Source organism: Myxine glutinosa, chromosome 11 (genome assembly GCF_964187855.1).
Source record: "Myxine glutinosa chromosome 11, kmMyxGlut1.1, whole genome shotgun sequence".
Classification (NCBI taxonomy): domain Eukaryota; kingdom Metazoa; phylum Chordata; class Myxini; order Myxiniformes; family Myxinidae; genus Myxine; species Myxine glutinosa.
Genome location: NC_136271.1, coordinates 112,076,854 through 112,099,012, shown reverse-complemented (window position 1 = coordinate 112,099,012; position 22,159 = coordinate 112,076,854). Strand labels below are relative to the sequence as shown.

The 22,159-nt window shown below is 46.4% G+C and overlaps 1 protein-coding gene across 4 annotated transcripts in view; it reads right to left on the bottom strand.

Moving 5' to 3' along the window:
• Positions 1 to 22,159, bottom strand: part of SPATA7 (spermatogenesis associated 7) — a 45,462-nt gene that overhangs the window by 1,740 nt on the left and 21,563 nt on the right. For all 4 annotated transcript variants that reach the window (XM_068131261.2, XM_078787001.1, XM_068131260.2 and 1 more), the window contains 5 exons: positions 17,031 to 17,074; positions 15,778 to 15,819; positions 7,071 to 7,148; positions 5,966 to 6,023; positions 548 to 715 (listed from right to left, as the gene is read on the bottom strand). In XM_068131261.2, coding sequence (XP_067987362.1) covers positions 548 to 715; positions 5,966 to 6,023; positions 7,071 to 7,148; positions 15,778 to 15,819; positions 17,031 to 17,074 — 390 coding nt within the window. The remainder of the gene's footprint in view (positions 1 to 547; positions 716 to 5,965; positions 6,024 to 7,070; positions 7,149 to 15,777; positions 15,820 to 17,030; positions 17,075 to 22,159) is intronic.

Sequence of the window (22,159 nt, the reverse complement as noted above, 5' to 3'; positions counted from 1 at the left end):
TAAAACATGCTACTTTATATTGTGGAAGCATATCCAAATGGCTAATTATCTGTACGTAGCCTTGAGATTATACCCTTGCTTTTTAAAAGGGCACTTTCAAATCCGACTATTATTTTCACATTCAACATTCCTGTTTGTCTCTGTCTGCCTGTGTATTCCTCCTTTACTCCAGTGCACCCTCCTGCCACTAAATCCCTGCTAAATATCCTTTACCCAATCTACATCACATGGCAGTTGTTTAAAATGTTTCACAAGAAATATCATGTTAACAAATCTGCATGCCTTCAAACACATTCTTTCCATTCCAGAAACCATGAGGGTACAAAGGGTTGACCTGTTTGGTGTTCCCATCGGAGCAAAGTGCTCATGATTCTGGGAATACAATTTCATAACTGTGTTGTGTTGTGTTGATCTGCGTTGATTTGCTCAAGGTCTCCTATTATGCTTACGATTCAATTAGAAGTGTACTATCTTATTGTGGAGTGGAGTAGGAGTTAAGGGGGAAAGGGGGTAGGGAATGGTGTGGGTAAAATATACTCATCTGCACCTGTACGTATGGTGAAGGATCCACACCAATGAGAATTGAGTCTGACTCTGATTCATGCAGATCTTCCCTTGAACTATGACGTTTCTGAGAGTGATCATTGAAGATTGCTCCTTCTATGCGGCAACCCAGATCTCGCTTCAGCTGTTCCACAGCACCCAGCATTCGAGCCTGCAGAAAGCAACACTCCTAAATGTCAGCTAGACCTGTCATTAGAGCTCGGGTTAGGCTCGAGTGACAGGCCTCTGGTGATAATGCCATATATCAATGGGCAATGAGTCCATATTGGCCACGCCATATCGTAGAATGATCCTCAACGTGTACTCGGCTAATTTGTTTCCCCTAGATCCACATTAATCACAAACACTGCGTTTACATGTTGTCCCCACCTCTCGGGGACACAGCTTATCGCACATGCGATCAAGACTCTTCTCCTTTGTCATCGCGTCTACACGTACCTTGCGAGCCTGGGAATAGCTCACGAAAGCTTGTTGACCTTGTATACCCTCAAGTCTCTTCGCGCAGGCGCAAACGAGCGAGCGGAAGTAGTCCACTACATCCATGCTGCGAAGGTCATACCCACACGGCACATACGGTCAATTAATCTGCGATTTAGGAGACGGCGGCAGGGATTTTCGAAGCTCCACACGGTCTCCACGTTTTTCGAAGTTAAGTCTGTTCACAATTGTATTTTGTCGAAACTGTATTTATCTTTCGGTGTGTGAAGTTATTGTGTGCAACTTTGGTTGTTTCTCGGTGTTTATCTTTCATAAATTGATCGTCTGTTTGCCGTGTCGTGTCTTGAGGCCTTGTACAGTGTGCACTGTACAACCTTGAGGCTTTGTTTTTCTCTCAGCGGTCCGTCTTTTGTGATCCAATAACTTTCGTTCTCTGTATTCCCAGTCTTTTCACCCATAGCCTACTTCCTTGTGTAAATCTCAACTCAAAAAAAATAAATAAATAAAAATAAATAAATATATATTTCCCTTCTCTGTTATCATTCGTTTATTCATTCTTATTCGTTCGTTCGTTCTTCGACCACGTGTTTCTCCCCCATTTCCCCAGATAGTTTTCACTCATTAACCTTCAATGTTTACACTTTCCCCTCAAGTTATGTATTCCGTCATATTTTATAACACCTTTTTCTTCTTCTTCTTTAAAAGGCTGCTTTCGACTTGCTCACCAAATCAATTCATCCCAAAAAAATATCCATCTCCTATAGTGCCTTTTTTCTACATTCCCTAAACTCTCCTGCACTCCATCCTCCATCCAGCGTCCTTAAACGTATTTTTAACTCGAAGGTCACAAGAAACTCATTTTGCAATAAATGTTCGTTTCCCATAAATCGTACACTTTCAAAAATCCAATCTCACCCCTCCCCTCCAAATCTTCCCCATAACCCCTCCCCTCCAAATCTTCCCCATCACCCCTCCCCTCCAAATCTTCCCCATCACCCATCCCTTTCAAATCTCCCCCCTTGCCCCCTCCCTCCTAAACGACCCCCTCACCCCTCCCCGCCAAGAAGCCCCATCGCCCCTCCCCTCCTAGACTCCTGCCTCACCCCTCCCCTCCAAATCTCCCCCATATCCCATCCCTTTCAAATCCCTCCCCTTGCCCCTTCCCTCCCAAACTTCCCCCTCACCCCTCCCCTTCAAATCTCCCCACCCTCATTGCTTCTCAATTTCCCCCCTCTCACTCCCCCTCCTCAAAGCGTCCTCCCCGCTTCTTCCCCCTTCAAACTCTCACCTCCATCTCCCCCAACCTTCTGCCTCGCTCTTCCCCCTCCTCAAATAACACCTCATTGTGGCTCACCCAATCACCATCAAACCTTTTGTCCGCCCCATCCTTCCCTTTCTCCGAGCTATTCTGAAATCTCTGACACACCTTCAACAGCTCTCCCTACCTCTTCCACCTCTTCCACATCTTACCCTACCCCTCCTCCCCCCTGTTCTGTATCTGATGCTCCCCCTTCCTCTTCATTAACGGTATGGACCTCAAACATCCGGGGCCTTCGTTCAAACTTAACTGATCTCTCCATACAGGTTGCTTCTGTCAAACCAGACGTGATCTGCTTAACAGAAACTTTCCTCCTTTATGATGTCTCTGATTCCATAGTATCTCTCCCGGGCTACTCCCTCCTCCGGTATGATAGACCTGAGCCTCGTCCTGGAGGCGGGGTTGCTATCTTTATCAAAAACTCTCTTCCTCACTCGCCCTGCACTGCACTCTCTCCACCTCACCCCCAGGAATACCTCTGGCTACGGCTTCCCCTTCGCTCCCACCTCTTGTTCATATGTGTGTTGTACCGTCCACCAAACAGTGATGACTCCATCTACATCTCGCTGTCTGATGATATGGACCAACTTCTATCTACTCATCCCAACTCTCTCTTCCTCATATGTGGTGATTTCAACTGTCATCATGCCAGTTGGCTGGGTGTGGGTACCTCTCTCACCAGCCATGGCTCCTCAGCAAAGGACTTCTGCGACTCACTGGGACTGACACAATCTGTCAATTTCCCGACCCGGATCTCAGTCAACGGAACATCTTCTCTTCTGGACTTGGTTATGACTAACTTCCCTGAAAATGTCTGCTGCTCTTCTTCTGCTCCGATCGGATCATCTGATCATGTCCTTGTTAAAGTGGACATCTCTCTGACAATCCTCAGGGAGCCTGCTCAGCGTCGACGAGTCTGGCATTTCACTCAGGCCAACTGGCACGGTCTTCAAGCAGCCATCAATCATCTGGACTGGTCTCCCATCTCTACCACCTCTGACATCAACTCATCCTGGGAATTCTTCCAAAGTAAATTGCTCTCTCTCATGCACAGATTTATCCCATCTCGTCTTCAGTTGTCATACCCTTCCTCCCGTCCATGGTACACGGAATCTTGTGGTGAGGCTGCTGCCCAGAAACAACTTGCCTTCGTCTCCTGGAAAGCAAATCCAACGGAAGGAAATCTCATTTCCTTTCACAAAGCCCGAAACAAGTGTGTGTCCACCCTCAGGAGAGCCAGGAAACAATATCTCTCCGTTCTCAAGACCGAACTCTCTTATCTGTCTCCCTCTTCCAAATCCTGGTGGCGTCTGGTCAAATCCGTTTCTGGTGTTTGTTCCCCCTCCATCCCCTCCCTTACCTCAAACGGCTACACAGCTGACTCCGCACGTGAAAAAGCTGAATGCCTCAACTCTGTGTTTGCCTCTAAATCTTGTGTCCCAAACCCATCCCTCTCTGTACCCACCATACCCAGTCGTACCCTGCTGCTCCTGGACTCCGTGTCCTTTCCTCCTGACAAGGTGGAAAAGTTTCTGTCAACCCTCGACTCTGATTCTGCAACTGGACCCGACGGCATCAGCCCACGGGTCCTAAAATCCTGCTCTGCTGCTCTATCTCACCCTCTCTCTGTTCTCTTCACCCTCTCTTTTGCTCAAGGTCAACTGCCATCTGCTTGGAAATCAGCCAACATCACCGCTTTGCACAAAAAAGGTGCAAAAACAGATCCTAGCAACTACAGACCAATCAGCCTTCTCCCAATTATCAGCAAAGTCATGGAATCCATCATTGCTTCGGATATGAAATCTTTCCTCTTCTCCAATGGCTTGATCTCTGATCATCAATTTGGTTTCAGACCAGGTCACTCTACTCTGGACATGCTGCTTCTGCTGTCTCAACAATGGATGGAGGTCCTCAATGCCAAACAGGAAATTAGAGCTGTCTCCCTCGACATATCACGTGCCTTCGACACGGTCTGGCACCCCGCTCTGCTCACCAAACTCTCCTCCTTTGGTATCCATGGAAATCTCCACGCATGGCTGGCGGACTTCCTCTCTAGTCGTCGTCAACGTGTGGCCCTGAATGGGTTTCTCTCATCTCCTCTTCCTGTTCAGGCTGGAGTTCCCCAAGGCAGTGTTCTGGGCCCCGTGCTTTTTCTGGTCTTCATCAATGATCTCTCTGACTCTCTCGAAAATCCTCTCTATCTCTTTGCTGATGACTCCACTCTCTGCCGCTCCATTCCTCTTCCCTCAGATCGGCAGTCTGCTGCCTCCTCACTCTCTGAAGACCTGGACAAAATCACAGACTGGTCAAACAAGTGGAACATGTCTTTCAATCCTGACAAATCTCACACTCTTACTATGTCTCTCCGAAAAGATCGACTGGACAACCCTCCCATCTACTTTCTCAACAATCCTCTCCAAGAAGTTCTGTCGCTCAAGATTTTGGGTCTCACTATCTGCCATGATCTTTCTTGGGAAAACCACATTTCCAAGCTGGCCTCCAAAGCCAGTCGCCGACTGGGCATCCTCCGTCGTGCGAAGTCCTTCCTCGGCACACCTGAGCTCCTCACCACATACAAGGCTTTCATCCGCAGCTCAATGGAATACTGTTCTCCCCTATGGGCCGGTGCTCCTGCCTCACACCTAGCTCGGCTTCACGCTGTTGAAACCAAAGCTTTCAGAATTATTGGAATCTCCCGCGATGAAGCTATCTCTGAGGGCCTTTCACTCACTCACCGCAGGCAGGTAGGTGGTCTTTCTGTCTTCTACCGACTCCTCTCCGGCCTTGCACCCCCAGCTCTCTCTGTGCTCTGTCCCCCAAATATTCCTACAGGTCGCACAAGATCTGCCAGCAACCCTCTGATGGTTAAACTGCCGAAATCTCGGCTCTCTGCTCACCTTCACTCTTTCATTCCTCTTTTCTCCCGCCTCTGGAACAAACTCCCTCACTCCCTTCAATCCCACTCCTCCCTCCAGGTCTTTAAAACAGCTGTTCACCACCATCTCTTATCTTCCCCCATCCAAAACCTTGATCTTTTCTACCCCCGCTAATTCACCCCAGATCCACCTTGTTTGAAATTCCAACTTCTTTCCTGGAAGTCCTGGCAGTGTCCATATGTTTTATACCTCTCCCACCGCCCCCTTCCCACGCCCCCCCCCCCCCCAAAGCCCTCGCCCTCTCTCAGATCTCTCGATGTCTCCATGTCTCTCGGTCCCTGCTCTCAAATGTTGTGTTTGTGTCCTTCCCCCTCTCTCCCCATCTTGTCTACCGCTCCCTATGTTATATGTTTTTTGTGTCGGTTTGTCTTTCTGTGTGATTAATGTTCGCTCTTTCACGAGCCTCGACCTTGTATACAAAAAAAAAAAAAAAAAAAAAAAAAAAAAAAAAAAAATCCCCTGGGGACATCTTTCTCCCCGAGAGCCGAGGAATTACCCTACCTTTTTGCCGGGGAATGATTACTCGGCTCTCAGGGAACCCATTTTGTGTCTACACGTGGGTCATTCCCTGGCTCGCGGGGAAGTGTAAACGCAGCCAAAGAGTCCATTAATTGAAGGAATGGATCATCATTGTGGTCAGCTGCAGGCTGAGCAAATAAATAAACAAACAAATGCAGGAGCAAAACTTTCAGCTCTGAACTTCGCTCACCTTATCCAGCCTGTGCTTGTTTTTCTGCAAGTGAATCTCACAAACGCTGGCAACGATGCTGCCGTAGTATACAAGAGAGCAGCGCAGAGCCGGCATGCCAGTGGTAAGCGAGGAAAGGAGAGTGGGGGCAGGATAGAAAGAGATATATATATATATATATTAATTTTTTTGTTTGTTTTGTTTTACATGTGGTGAGTATAACCCCCTCCTCAAATAATAATAGTAATAATAATAATAATAATAATAATAACTAGAACTTCAAGAGTGCAAGCAATGCTATCGGCTTACAAGCATTCTGAATCTCATGTCTATGTTCTCTGGAAAAATGTAGGCAAAATCCATCATCAAAATGTATGTTATTGTTTGTGACTGATTCAGCATCAGCAGGTCAAACTAACTTTAGTAAGCTACTTCTTTCGTCAAATTTCTTTTTTTTTGTGATTACATATTCGACCAATAGCTTCAAGAGTTTCGAGAGCAGAAGCTTCAAAATCACACTTCAAAACTGCCATGCTCTGCTTAAGTCGTCTGTCAAATTTTGTGGCCATCAGTATGGTAGTTCTCAAGAGGAAGATCGTTTTATGTTTGGGTCAAATTCCAAGATGGTTACCAATAGAGGACAAAACAAAACCTCAAAAAACAAATTGTCAGGACCAAGTTCCCAAGGGTATGCCATAAACATACGCAGTTTAGCATAACCAGCTGTAACAGCTTTTTCAAAATCGTTTCACAAAAAAACTGTCAGCTTGGAAGCCTAGAAATAAGAAAAAGAAGAATAAGAAGAGCCCCATAGAGCCATATCATAGCATTAGGCACTCACATTGAGTCATGAATGCATTTGATAAGGCTAGAATCAATACCAAACAGATAGACACACCATCCCAAGTGTGTGGAAACTACCTGCTGAGCAGCCGTGGGAATGAAACCCACAGCAGCCAAGGCTGCAACAAAGCTTTACCCACTCCACCCCTTTTTATTTGTTTATATTTTGTCTTAAAAAATCCCTATTTTCCATACTGCAAGAATGCAACAGTATTTAAATAAACTCCAAAATAAGTTTCACACAATCAATGCAATGAAAAAGTAAAGCGCAAGCTTCTCTCACCTGTCCGAAAACAGGCCGAGAGTGAGAACCTCCTGGGAGATGTCCTTCACAAACTGCATGTACTTCAGCTCCTCGGCTCTGTCATGAGCACACAGTTAAAATATCTCATTATAAATGTGTTAATTGGCCTACAGCACTCACTCCACCGACAGGCATTGCACAAATGAGAATTAATTCCTCTCTTCGATACCAAGCTCCAAAAGGAATTTGAAACAAGGCAATAAATGTGGAAAAGTAAATTAAAGAGAAATGTACAGTGCCTTCAGAAATTATTCACACCCCTTGAATTTTTCACATTTTGTTGTGTTACAGCCTTAATTGAAAATGGTTTAAATTGAGATTTTTTTTTGTCACTGATCTACATGTAATACCCCATAATGTCAAAGTGCATTCTTTTCACAATTTTATTTACAAATTAATTAAAAATGACAGGCAGAAATGTCTTGAGTCAATAAGTATTCAACCCTTTGCTATGACATTCCGAATTGAGCGCAGGTGCATCCAATTTCCTCTTATCCTCCTCGAGATGTCACTGCAACTTGATTGGAAACCATCTTTGGCCAATTCAATTGATTGGACATGATTTTGAAAGACACACCTTTCTATATAAGGTCCAACACTTGACAGTGTATGTCAGATCAGAAACTCTACCATGAAGTCCAAGAAACTGTCCGCAGAACTCTGAGATAGAATTGTGAAGAGGAATAGATCTGGGAAAGGGTATGAAACAATTTCTAGAGTGTTGAAAGTTTCCAAGAGCACAGTGAGCTCCGTCATTGGGAAATGGAAAGAATATGGAACTACCCAGACTCTTCAGAGAGCTGACCGTTTGAGCGAATTGAGCAACCGGGCAAGGACCTTGGTCAGGAAGGTAACCAAGAACCCAATGACCACTCTGACAAAACTACAGAGTTCCTTGGCTGAGATGGGAGAGCCTGCCTGAAGGACACCAGTCTCTGCAGCATTTCACAAATCTAGGCAAAAGATTCTGTGGACTGATGAGACGAAAACTGAACTCTATGGCCTGAATGCAAGGCTCTACGTGTGGTGGAAAACGAGCACAGATCATCACCCATCTAACACCGCCTCTACTATGAAGAATGGTGGTGACAGCATCATGTTATGGGGATGCTCTTCAGCTGCAGGGACTGTGAGATTTGTAAGGATAGAGGGAACAATGAATGGAGGAAAAAAAATACAGGCAAATCATTGAGGAGAACCTGCTTCAGAGTGCAAAAGATCTTGGACTGCGGTGAAGATTTATGTTCCAACAGGACAATGATCAAGCATACAGCCAAAGCAACACTGGAAAGGCTTCAGAACAAGAACGTGAATAGTCCTTGAGTGGCCCAGCCAAACCTGTCCTGTTTTCCCCACCTGGGTTAAATAAAAAACCTCCACTTGAATAATCCCAGTATTTTCTCAGTAAAGTGTCTTTTTTTTCCCACCATTTTAAGGAATAACAGGAGCTGCGGCAACCAAATACCAGGATGGATGGGTCATCTGGTAAATCCGGCTGAGAAACACTGATCTATATAGATCTCATGAAATGTTTACATATTCCAATCTTTTCCTTGTTTGTTTTTTTCACCCAGGGGGCCCCTCTTGGTTTTTAGGCCTGACCGTTCCCCTGTGGTGTTAATTTTAAAAAGACAACAGTCTAACTTGTTCATTGCTTGGTGGATTTTAATTGTTTGGTAAGTTTAGGGACTTCAACCCAGCCTGTAGAGTGTATAGTGTAGGTGGTGGAGTTGTCTTTTCAAACAAAGGATGAACAAATATCTTCCTGGAGTAAGGCCACTTTACCTTAACACAAAGTTATTTGTGACCATTCAGTTGTAACCATAGATGCACTCTCTCAACAGTACTTCTTATGGAAACCAGAAACTATGACTAAAGGCAAATAACCAAGAGACAGGAAAATTGCCAAACTACAGGCCCAGGCCTTTTGCAAAACAGCTGCACTTCCTCTATTTTTCTACTCACATCTCTATAAATGGAAGTCATACTTTGTTAATTTTAGTCATGTTAAATTTCTCCTCAAGCCTATCCTGCTCGCTCAAACACCAATCAAGACTCATCTGGTCATGTCCTTGCGAAGGTGTTTGTGTCCTTGTGGACCGTCTTCAGAAAGCTGCCAAGGTAATGACATGTATGGCAGTTTGGCAAGGTAGGTTGCTCTGGTCTGAAGTCTGCTATTCCCTCATCGGCTCCTAACATAAACTGTTCATGGAAACAGTTCCTTATCACCTTTACCAGTTCATCCTTCATACTTCCAATTATCCTAATCAACATTCTAAACCTGGTACAATGAGGCTTGGGGTGAAGCAATCAAAATAAAATTCGGTAATTCTCTGTATATCTTGCCAGTTTGGTTCTGGTTTTTTGCATGTGCTGGTGAAAATCTGAGCTCCTCGTTTCCACCTCACTAAAGCTGAGTTTTCTGAACCAGATTCGTCATGTTTTTATGTTGTTGTGTTTTCGTCTGGGTTTGCTGTTGTATCCCATGCAAAATATTTCACGTAAATTCGTTCATTGTTTGCGTTATTCGTTTCGTTTGTTTTGTATTATTCAAGGCCTGACATGGCCTTTCCTTGGATAGAAAGTGTAAACTCTTTCCAAATTTCCAGTTTTCCTTCTGTAACCCTCTTATCCACCCCATGCATCCACTCCTGCCCCTCATTCCTCCTCACATCCACTGTTTGTCCAAGTCTGTCTCTATCTTGGCCTTCAACTCTGCTGTTGGTATTTCCCCCTTTCGAGCAGTCTTTTCCCTGTGCATCTCCTACTGTTACTACTGTCGCGTGAATGCCCTCGGTTAATACAGTGGGATCGCGGATAGCCTGAATGAGCTTTAACTCCGAGGCGACGATCAATTGCGGATTTTGACTATGCAAGCACGGGTGGAAGAAGGAAGAAGCGGCGAGAGCTCTTACCTGTAGAGATCTCACCGGCAGCTCCGATCCTGTAGGAAATGAACTCAAACGAACACGGGGGTAAAATGTATAAAAATAAACCGGTTTATTTTACGGAACCCGATACAAAAGAAACGCGACGGAAGAACTAATTCTAAATTGGGACGTCCCCACACATATTTCAAATACGAGACAAAGGAAGAATGAATAAAATAAATGTCCCGTCGTGTATTTGTGAATGCGAGCTTATCTGTATCTGGCAGTGTAGCGTCGGGTCGATGCTCGAGCGCATCATCCGACGCAGCTCCGGTTGGCGCGAACTGCCCGGTCCTTGGTGCGGAGCGGCCCTCGGCACGCCCGCTCGTCAGCACTCCAACGCAGGCCCCGCTCGTCGTTCGCACACCAACGCAAGGCAGAGAATCGACGGCATTCCTTCTCTCCACCGTCTTTCGAACTGCTTGTTCCTCCACCAGGTCCGAAACAAGAGAAGGCCCAGCATGAAGGGACAGTCAGGAGCAAGAGGCCAAGGGAAGGGAAGCGAGGGAAGAGAGAGCGAAGAGACAGCCACGAGCCCAAAATGCCGGCGAGTGAGTCGTTTTGTCACTCGCGGTGTAACGTCAGCCCTCCTCTCTCCCAACCAGTGCCTCATTTCTTTGTGGTCTTTCGCGCCCTCTGACGTCACCGGCGCTTGTCCTCCAATCAGCGGCCTACTTGTAAGTAGTCGTTTTGCGCCTTCTGCACTGATTGGCCAAATGTTTGCGCCTTCCGCACTGATTGGCCGAGGTGTCAACGGTCGGTGGCCAATCAGTGTGCCGCTTCCTTCCACCTTCCTTTCACCAATCAGTGGCCAGCTTCTTACCCCAACCAATCACACATTCTCTTGGGCGTGGCTATTGCTTGTTGGGTCTTCCAAAGTCATTGTGGCGGCGGGGAATTATTTAATGCATGGTGCGCTCATGGGCCTATCTAATGTCTATGGGATGTATTGCCATAAGGGACACTGGGATGCTCACAGAGGGAACGACACACAAGGGAATTTTACCCATAATCTCTGTACTAATTAGCATGCCCCGCCCCCTCATGGCGGGGACAAAGATACAGGCTTAATCCGACATTCGGGCTACAGAACTGATTACATCTAGATTCCCTATCATGACAGTCGAGCACCTACCTATGCAGATCTACCTGGATGTAGATATTCCTCTACCCCTAATTCATAACACTACCATAGTCAGTGCTGTACCACCATTGAAAACACTTTGCAATTATTGCATCCAAGATGTTTAATGGCACACCTGCAGATGGCATTGCCAAGGAAACTTCAAACAAACAGGCATATGATCATAAAATGGGCAAAACCAATAATCGATTAATGTATTAAGGTTCAAAACCCAAATAATAAGTGTTGAATGAATGAATATGAATGATCGTTTTAAAGCCATTTAAGTGTTGATTGACTGCTAATGTCCTTGTAGTTTATGTACAAGTACACCATCAACAAATGTCCTTATTCTGTAAAGAATATCTGTACAATCTCTTCTGAGCCTTAGATGCTGTTGTAAAAACAAAGACAAAGCAAATCAAACAAGAAAAAGAGCAATCAAAGATTGCAAACCCTCGCCAGGATGTATGTTCAGTGGTTTTTAAGGCTTTTATGTTAAAACAAATATGGCGGCGGAACCACGTGACCGATGACATCATAATTATTTTTTTCTCCACTAATTTATTCCCAGAATATGCTCAAGAAATTTCATCATGATCGGATGACGTTTTGTACTTATCAAATTATGATGTCATAATGGAGGCACCTATGACATCATCATTAGCATATTTTATTCCACATGGAGAGTTCTTTACAATGAGCCATGTCTCCATTTTTTCTATTCAGCGCTTTCTGAGATATAGAGGTGCAAAGTTTTTCGTTTTTTCCAAGATGGCGGCCGAACCACGTGACCTATGACATCATAATTATCAGTAAAAAATTATACAGAGTGAGTTGCACCTATTGTAAAAAAATTTTGTCGATCGGACCAACGGTTGCAGAGAAAATCATATTTATTCTGTGCGGACAAACAGACAGACAGACAGACAGACAGACAGACAGATGAAAAATCACTCATAGAGCGACATTTGGCAAAAGAGAACAAAGCAGAATGGCACTCAGTAGAGCATCCTTTTGACCTCTCATATAATTGGTGGTTGAATTCAGTTAGCTGACATGAAAATCCAATTCAAATTTCAAGTCAATCGGATGAAAATTGAGGCATTTAGAAATTTGAAAAAAGTGGTTGACCTTTTGCCTATTTTGACCTTTTGGCCTATGCTGATCTCAAAAATAGTTGTTGGTTGAATTCAGTTCACTAATATGTAAATCCCATTCAAATTTCAAGTGAATCGAATGAAAATTGAGGATTTTAGAAATTTGAAATTGTTGTTGACCTTTGACCTATGGTGATCCCAAAAATAGTTGGTGGTTACATTTAGTTTGCTGATATGTAAATCCCATTCAAATTTCAAGTGAATCGGATGAAAATTGAGGATTTTAGAAATTTGAAAAAAGTGGCTGACCTTTGGCCTATGTTGACCTTTTGGCCGATGTTGATCTCAAAAATAGTTGGTGGTTGAATTCAGTTCGCCGATATGTAAATCTTATTCAAATTTCAAGTCAATCGGATGAAAATTGAGGATTTTAGAAATTTGAAATGGTTGTTGACCTTTGGCCTATGTTGACCTTTTGGCCTATGCTGATCTCAAAAATAGTTGGTGGTTGAATTCAGTTTGCCGATATGTAAATCCTATGCAAATTTCAAGTCAATCAGATGAAAATTGAGGATTTTCGAAATTTGAAAAAAGTGGTTGACCTTTGGCCTATGTTGACCTTTTGACCCCAAAAATATATAGGATTTTGTCGGATCACGAACTCTACTATTTGGTAAAGTTTCGTGAAGATCGGTTTAAAATCGTGTCCTGCAGGCAGAGTGAGGCATAAGAGCAAGACATAAGTGAGGGGACAGACAAACACACACACACACACACACACACACACACACACACACACACACACACACACACACACACACACACACACACACACACACACACACACACACACACACACACACACACACACACACACACAAACCGGAGTGAGCAACATACTTGCAAAAATATTGTTATGAATTTGGTAGAGCAATATGTAGAGCAGAGTAGATCTGAGTAGGTAAAATGCTCCGGGATGTCGCGATAGCTAGAACCCACTATGTACCTTTAAGTTAGTATGTGTAGGCGTATGCCGGGATAATTGCGTATATATTTCCTGTACGGGGACAGGAAGTGCTAAGTAGTTAGGGCGATAAGGGTAACTTTGTGTGTTTTCCCACCCCTGTGGTCAATCCAATGTCCCTTTTGGCACCGCACCGAGACAGTAGGAATTCATGCCCCTAGCGCACCTACATTAATTAATTCCCTTCCCTTTCACATCAATGGAACAACACCGACCGAAACGCACCCTGCTGAGACACGATGAGAAGGGGGTGGATCTTTTGACGTCACGGGGAAGGGCGGACGAATGGACGTCACGAGAGGGCGTGACAGTGCGTGAGGGAAGTGACGACACGAAGGAGAAGAAGAGGAGTTCGGAGTTGGACACGAGGCAGAGCAGACGCCATTTGGGGGAGCTGAGAGGATTCAGTCGTGATAGAGTGCACTGGACATTTTTCCCCTCTAGTTCTTTCCTGCCTTCGTTCCCTCCATCTTCCCTGCGATTGGATCGCGTGCTTGCGTGGGCGGCTGTCGTGCCGAGGTTCGCCCCGTTGGTGGCCGTATTGCATTCGTGGCCTCTTGCGTACCATCGCCAACCATTCACGATCTCCAAGGCGCCGGACAGAGACGACAGCCCCAGAAACCGTGGTCCTTCGGACGGGGCAAGCGTTTGAGAGTTGCGGGGCGAGAGGACTGGGGTCGGCGAGCGAGTCGCGTCGGGGAGACCCTTCCCGCCCACGTGTCAGGGCCTAGCCATCCGAGGCCTGCACGATCTCCACGCCACGCTCCCGAGCGAGCAGAGCTAAGAACGCACCACACACACACACACACCCTCTTTGTTCATTTCGTCGTCTGCCCTGTGGTTTGTTTAATAACTCTGTTGAGCGGGAGTACTCCATATAGGGGGTTTAGAGCATCATATTTCTTTGTTCTCGGAACCGTTAATAAATCCTTATATTATTTTCTGAATATATCTGAACGCAGTTTCCTGTTGGATTTTAATAGATAAGGCGGCGGAGCTTTGCTGTGTCCCGTCCCGCCATTCCGCGCGTTTAACTTTAGTTTAAGTGTTTGATTTGGAATCCGCTATTGAGTTCTCGCCTCGGGAGTTAAAGCCTCGCAATTGGCCATCCGCAACTGTGGTGTTAATCGCGGTTGCGTGACAATATATATTGTTACAGACGTGGCTTGGATGTTATTCACCGAGCGGTTTTGGGATGACCACGTCTGCACAAGATTATACTCGATATTATACCCGAACGTTGACTAGTCGCGCGATGCTAGGTCAATGACGGAACAGACACACGGCTGGGATTAAAATGACGACACCAGGGATACGGTTCTCAAGACCTCCGGAGGAGATTATATTCGTTACGGAAGGTCAGATTACAGGGACGAGAGGGACAGCAAAGGAAGATAGGCACTTAGACACAACCTTATATTAACCCCAACAGACGACAGGCAAACGGGACAAGGCTGACTCACACGGGGATTGATAGCAGGAAAGCGGGTATCGATGGCTCCAGGTGCACCTGGGCTCAGGGCAGGATCGACCCGGTCCGGTCCAGAGATGCGGAAGGTTGCACAGCGCTCGAGGTGGCGTCTTTTCGTCTCAAGCTGGGGGCGCATCTCACGTCACATCCGGCGCGGGGCCGCGTATATCCGGCGGGGAGTGACACGCCCTCGGCTCGTTAGCTCCGCCTCGTGGAATCGGCACGTTGCTTCTCATTGGGTGCGTGCGGGGGGGTTACCGGCTCCGCCCTTGACGAGGAGCTGACAAGGAGCCCCTTTGTGGTAACCCCGTGGAGCGCATGGTCTGGAGCGCATTGTCGATGGCGGCTAACCGAGCCGGTGGGAGGACGCACACTCCCCCCCGCGCAGCGCCGTGCCCCTCTGTTGTTGTAGACGGGGAAGAAGATGGGAGGAGGTATGGGAAAGGTCCTAAACTCACTACTGGTGCCATATAATCACATTCTGGTGCAACGAAGAGTCATAATTAATGGAAACGAGGCCTTAACTGACATAGACTAAGAATAACTAGGAAGATGTCCGAAAGTGGTCTACGTGTGGTGCGGTGGACCTGGGCACGACATTTAATGGGGGAAAAAGGGGAAGGTCGGCTCTACTGATTGTTGTTTACAGACAATGGGACTAGGGAATGGGGGATTGGGGATAGTTGGGGAGTATTGGGGAAAATAGGGGAATATTTACAAGCGGATATGGAGGCCAAATTCCATATTCGCAACAATATATATATTTTCTTTGCCAAGTAACACGGATTCAAATGCAATACCCTCTCCTCAGTCGAGGGTAATTAGACCAAAGTATTTGATGAACAAAATTGAGCACTTTACACAGACATAATACATCACCCGTACAACTGATGGCTCTGCATTTAAGAGCCAGGGAGTAGACAGAGGTAGCTTATGCCCTTAAGTAGGTAGGCATAATATAACAAAGTGGGGATCATGCAGAAAGAAGTGCCAGACATAGTAATGCAAGCAGGCTGCAGACAGGCCATGGCTACTTACTCCGCTTCAACTTGGTCTAGCAGTTCAGAATTGCAACCGTATCTGGAGAAAAGGTAAAAACATGTACAGTTACTCAAATAACTGCTATTTTCTGGGCAAATTGCCATTTACAAACAAGTTATCCACAAGCGAATTATTACTCTGTCAATATAAGCTACAATTAGAACAAAGTAAGGCATGCAAGATAGGTCCGACAGGATGGCCCAGATGTTACACATTTACCTTTGAGCTACCTCACTCGATTTTTGATGCAGCTATAATCTGTCAATCTGATGCTTTGCAGCCAGATTATTTCAGTAAAAGGTGTGCCACCTGTCTAGCGCTTTAAGAGCTAAACGCTGCTTCTTCTTCACTTTCTGCCTTCAGCATGCTGAGGGGGCATCTCTGCCTAGACCAAGGCATCACGATGCAAGCAAAGGTATACGTGGTACCACAGTGTTATGTTGTCGACTATGCTATGTGGATACGAGGCTTGGGCGTGGTACTACTGACACATCAAACGCCTGGACCAAGTCCGCATGTGGTGTCTTTATAAAATTGGCCATATTTTATGGCAGGAGTGGGCACCGAAAACATCAGTATTAGTCATGTCCTGTGCAATAGGGATCGCGACAATGCTGATGATGGCTCAATTCAATAAAGGGGCTCCATCTCCATCATCAGAAACTACAGCATTAGGCAAAGCACGGCAAAGTGGAGACAAGTGAAGCCCAACAGAATAAGACACTTAAAAAAAATTTTGACCCGGATACTCCTTTTCTGCTACTTGAGAGGCAACGTGCCCCTCCCTCGCCCCTCTCACGCACACCCCTCAGTTAGAAGTATGTTTGTACCCCTGAATGACTCCATGCAATAATAAACTGATCTTTCACGTCGTACAATGGCTTCACATAATGATCGCTTCTCATGGCTTCACATAATGATTCTTGTCATTCTGTTCAACTCTTCCATGCACAGCCCTAATAATATGATGGAACTCATAAACACGGTAATTTTGTCTGTGAGTCAATACTGGTGGTGATGAAAAATGCATTTGAAGTGAAATAATGCACCAAAATTGTAGGAAGAACTCCATTATATTACGCAAATGCTCCTGCAATTCAATGCGACAATAAAATGCATTCGAAAACCCATGATGCGTATCGACAATTCGCACAGCTTTTGCAAATGGCTTTTTCAAAGATTTTTTTAAAAGGAGAAGAGATATGATGCCATTTTGTGCCATAAAGATAGATGCAAGTTTATAAATCCACCTTTGTTGAACTACTGGCATGCGCTGCTGCTCACGACTTCTTGCCTGGGAGGGAAGAAAAGGTGGATATATAATAATAATAATAATATTTCATTTATTTTGTATAGCGCTTTTCATGAAGCCCAAAGGCGCTTTGACAGAGTGCAAAACATAATGCATAACAAAACATGAAAACAACAATTGCAAAAAGACAAGAATCAATAGGGAAATATTTAAAGCAAAAGGAGGGAGAAGGAGAAGTGATAGTCAGGGGTTAAATGCTGTGGGTTGAATGTTGAATGCAGTGCTGAACAGGTGGGTCTTTAGTGATGTTTTGAATGTGGTGAGTGAGGAGGAGTCTCTGATGGTGTGAGGTAGTGAGTTCCAGAGGGTGGGAGCAGCGATGGAGAAGGCCCTGTCCCCCCAGGATCTGAATTTGGTCTGGATGGGGGGGGGGGGGGGGTCAGGAGGTTGGTACCAGCAGAGCGGAGATTGCAGGTGGGAGTGTGTCTGGAGAGGAGGTCAGCCAGGTAGGATGGGGCCAGGTTATGGAGGGCTTTGTAGGTCAAGAGGAGGATTTTGTACTGGATTCTCTGGGAGATGGGGAGCCAGTGAAGCTTGTAAAGGACGGGGGTGATGTGGTCACGGGTCCGGGAATGGGTGAGTAGACGGGCAGCGGAGTTCTGAATGTATTGGAGTTTATTGGTGATTGTTGAGGGTGAACCATAGAGGAGGCTATTGCAGTAGTCCAGACGGGAGGTGATGAAGGCGTGGATGAGGGTTTCTGCAGCCGTGGAGGAGAGGGATGAGCGGAGACGGGCGATGTTTTTCAGGTGAAAGAAGGCTGTCTTTGTGATCTGTTTAGTGTATTTGTCGAAGGAGAGGGTTTGGTCAAAGATGACGCCAAGATTCCGGATGAGAGGGGAGGTGGATACTGGGATACCGTCGATGTTGAGGGCAAAGTTATGGGTGGATTTTGTGAGCGTTTTTGGGCCAATGATGATTATTTCAGATTTATCACAGTTAAGTTTGAGGAAGTTGATTTGAAGCCAGGATTTTATTTCAGAGATGCAGTTTGTCAGGATAGAGTGGGTGTCGGTGGAGACAGACTTGGTGGAGATGAAAAGCTGGATGTCATCGGCGAAGCAGTGGAATTGGAGACCATGACGGCGGATCAAGTGACCGAGGGGGGACAGGTAAAGGATGAAGAGGAGGGGGCCAAGAACTGAACCTTGGGGGACACCTTGGGGGAGGGGAGCAGTGGGGGATTTGCAGTTATTGATGGAGATGAACTGGCGTCTGTCAGAGAGGTATGATTTAATCCAAGAGAGGGCAGTGCCGGTGACGTTAAAGGTGGATTCAAGTCGGGTGAGGAGGATGGTGTGATCGATGGTGTCAAAGGCAGCGCTGAGGTCGAGGAGGACGAGAATGTTGAGGTTGCCAGCGTCAGAGGAGAGGGGAAGGTCGTTGGTGATTTTGAGGAGAGCAGTTTCAGTACTGTGGTTGGAGCGGAATCCGGATTGGAATGTTTCATACAGGTTATTGGCAGAGAGGTGATGTTTGAGTTGAGTGGCTACAGCGCGTTCCAAAACTTTCGACAGAAAGGGTAGGTTGGAGATGGGTCTGAAGTTGTTTAGGGTGTCAGGGTTTAGACCAGGTTTTTTTAGAATGGGGGTAACAGCAGCAATTTTGAGGGATGGTGGGACGATGCCTGTAGACAGGGAGGAGTTTATTGTTGCAATGATAAGTGGAGAGAGAGCAGGAAGGGAGGCCTTGACAAAGCTGGAGGGGATGGGGTCAAGAGTGCAGGTGGCAGTTTTCATTCCTATGAGGAGTTCAGAGAGGTCAGTAGGGGAGACCGGGGAGAATTGAGACAGGGGAAGGCAGGATAAGGGGGGGCAGGTGGTTGGAGGGGGAGCGGATGCGGCGGTGGTCAAGCTGTTGTAGATGTTGTCAATTTTGCGTTGGAAGAAAGAAAGGAAGGAGATGCAGTTGTCTACTGTGAATGACTGGGTGGTGGTGTCCAGGGGGCGGAGGAGTTTGTTTATTGTCGAGAAGAGTGCTTTTGGGTTTCCGGAGCCAGAGTGGATAATTTGAGAGTAGTAGGCGGAGCGGGCGTGGGAGAGGGCATCTTTGTAGTGTTGTAGGTGGTCCTTGTAGGCTTGGGAGTGAACTGTGAGACCTGTTTTATTGCGGAGTCTTTCAAGTTGGCGAGCACGAGTTTTCATCAGGCGGAGTTCAGGGGTAAACCAGGGAGCAGAATGGGTGAAAGAAACTGTTTTGGTTTTTACAGGCGCAAGCTGGTCAAGGCAGGAGGAGAGAGTGTGGTTGTAGTAGTCAGTGAGGTCGGAAGGGGTGTGGAGGTCAATGAAGGGAGAAGTGGACATTTTTTCAGAGAGGGTGGATGAGAATGAGGTAGGTGAAAGAGCGTTTAGCTTACGGAAGTTGATAGTGCGATAATGTCTTGGTGCTGTTGTGGGGATGTTGATGGTCATAGTGATGGCTAAGTGGTCAGAGAGGGTGAGGTCGGAGCCAGAGAGATGGTGCAAAATTAATCCAGTGGAGCAGACAAGGTCCAAAATGTGACCACGGATATGCGTAGGAAAGTTGACATGTTGAGTGAGGTTAAAGCAGGTGAGTAAATCAGTGAAGTCAGTGGTCATTGTGGAGTCAGTGGAGTCCATGTGGATATTGAAATCACCAAGGAGGAGGATTGAGGGGGAGAGGGAACATAGCTGGGTCAGAAAGTAGGAGAAGTCAGACAGGAATAATGGGTGTGGTTTGGGAGAGGCGGTAGACGACAGCCATGACTGACTGCGTGCGACCAGAGAGTTTAAAAGCCAGGTGTTCAAAGGATGAGGATGAGGCGATGGGGATGAGGCTGGTCCTGATGTCTTGACGGTGGATAACGGCAATTCCACCACCTCGGCCCTCCGAGCGTGGTTTATTGACGTAGGAATATCCATTGGGTGTGGTGAGGTTGAGCATGTAGTAGTCCAGTGGTTGTTGCCAGGTTTCGGTGAGACAGAGAAAGTCCAGTTTGTTATCCAGGATGTAGTCGTTGAGGATGAGGCATTTGTTGTTGAGGGACCGGGTGTTGAACAGGGTGAGCTTGATGTTGTTTTGAACAGCGGGGATGAATTCAGGTGATTTAGCCAGGGTTCGCAGGCAGGAGGCGCGATTCTGTGCGTTGCCGTGACTAGGTGCGCTGGGACGATGAGTGGGAGTGCGCTGAGCCGACCAGAGGACGGGGATGGAGTGACCTGATTGTACATATACAAACTTACGACCAGAGCCACGGTGAATGTACCTGGGTCGTCGGAGGAGTCCATTTGATTTGATGGCAGAGATGCATGATGGGGTGGAGCGGGTATTGAGCAGAAGGAGCCTTGCGGCGGAGTACCGCAGAGCCATGCCAGGCAGGAGCGGAGAGGCGAGCACGAGGCCAAGGTTGAGGAGGTGAAACAATGGTCCCAACGCACGGGAGCAGGCCCAAGGAGATGAAGGAGCCAGGTAGGTGAAGCCAGGAGCAGAGTCGGGACCAAGCAGAGGGCAGACAGGAGCAAAGAGACGATCACGAGGCCAAGGTTGATCACGGCAAAGCGGGAAATGCAGCGGCAATCAACCGCCGCCGCTACAAATCAAGATCACGGCTGGAAAACCGCCGCCACACCGCTGCGAAGGACACAACCCACGAGAGCGTGCCCGAGGAAACAGCGAGCAGGCGAAGGAGCCGGGTAGGCGAAGCAGGGAGCAGAGCCGGGACTATGCGGAGGGCAGACTCAATGGCCAAAAAATCCGCACGACCACCAAAAAAGCAAGCCACAGACAGTGGCCCAGTCGAAGAAGCGGCGAGCATGTGACGCCTGCGTCCTCTTCAGACCGGACCGGAAGCGGAAGTCCCGCATTTTTTCCCGCATCTTCGGCCTTTTGGCTAAGAGACCTGGCAGGAGTAATGCCCTGCTGGTGGATTAAGGGGTCTTACTCCTATTAAGAGGAGTGGTCCCAATTGTATTACTTACTTACTAAAGTCCCGCATCCCGCATATACTGCACTGCATTTTTACATTGAAATACGGCTCATGGTGGAGTTGGTGCAAACATTCGATTCTTATAAAGACAAATAGTCTTCAACGTGAACTTTGATAAAATAATAGCAAGTACATAAACAAATAAATTCACACCAACTTAAAAAAAATAGGCCCACGAATCCTGAAGATTAGGATCCTGAATCAGGAGCAACAGTCAATGACGTCATTCAATACCGAAATGTTGTTCGTGCACAGAATCTGGTCATGTGATCGGTTGAATGGAAGCTCTCTCGATGCTGATTACAGCGTTACATGTTAACAGGTCATGTTTTTACAGGTTACAGATCATGTTTTGGCTGAGGGCATGGCTGTGCTACTGATGCAACACTCCCTGTTGGTTCGGACAGGAATTTTTAGCGTGTTAGGTCTGATTTCAACCCATGAATGAGCACAGATTTTGATGTGGTCAATACACCTTACACCTCAGTACACAACAACAGGCATTTTAAGGCCATTTTCCCTGCTAGAGCGGGGGTTAGCTTTACGGTCCCATGACAATCTTCTCCATTTTGCCCTATTTTCTGCATCTCCCCTTGTTAACCCCCTTGCCCACATTTCTTCTTCCACCACCTTAAGCCAAGTCTTTCTCGACCACACACAAGTTTGAAAACACGAGAAGCAATTTCAAAACTCGGATGGATTGTTCTTCCCCCTTACAGTCCAGATCTTGCTCCCTCAGATTTCCACCTCTTTGGAGCCCTCAAAGATGCCATCCGTGGGAAAAGGTTTGGGGGTGATGACGAGGTTATTGAAGAAGTGGCTGCAAGTGCAGGATTCAGACTGGTACAAGAAGGGGATACATGCTCTTGTTTCTTGCTGGTGCAACGCTGTTGAAATTGACGGAGATTATGTAGCGGGTACCTCAGATATAAATCTTCTGGCCAAGTTTCATCAAAATTGTGTGTTTGGTTCAAGTGATAATGACTGAAGTGTTTACTGACTGACTGACTGACTGACTGACTTACCTGCGGACACTGCTCGATCGCATAAGCTCACTGGGCTAGAGTCCAGGTGAGCAAAAAATGATGAATTTTTTTTACAATTTATCTCAAGAATATTCT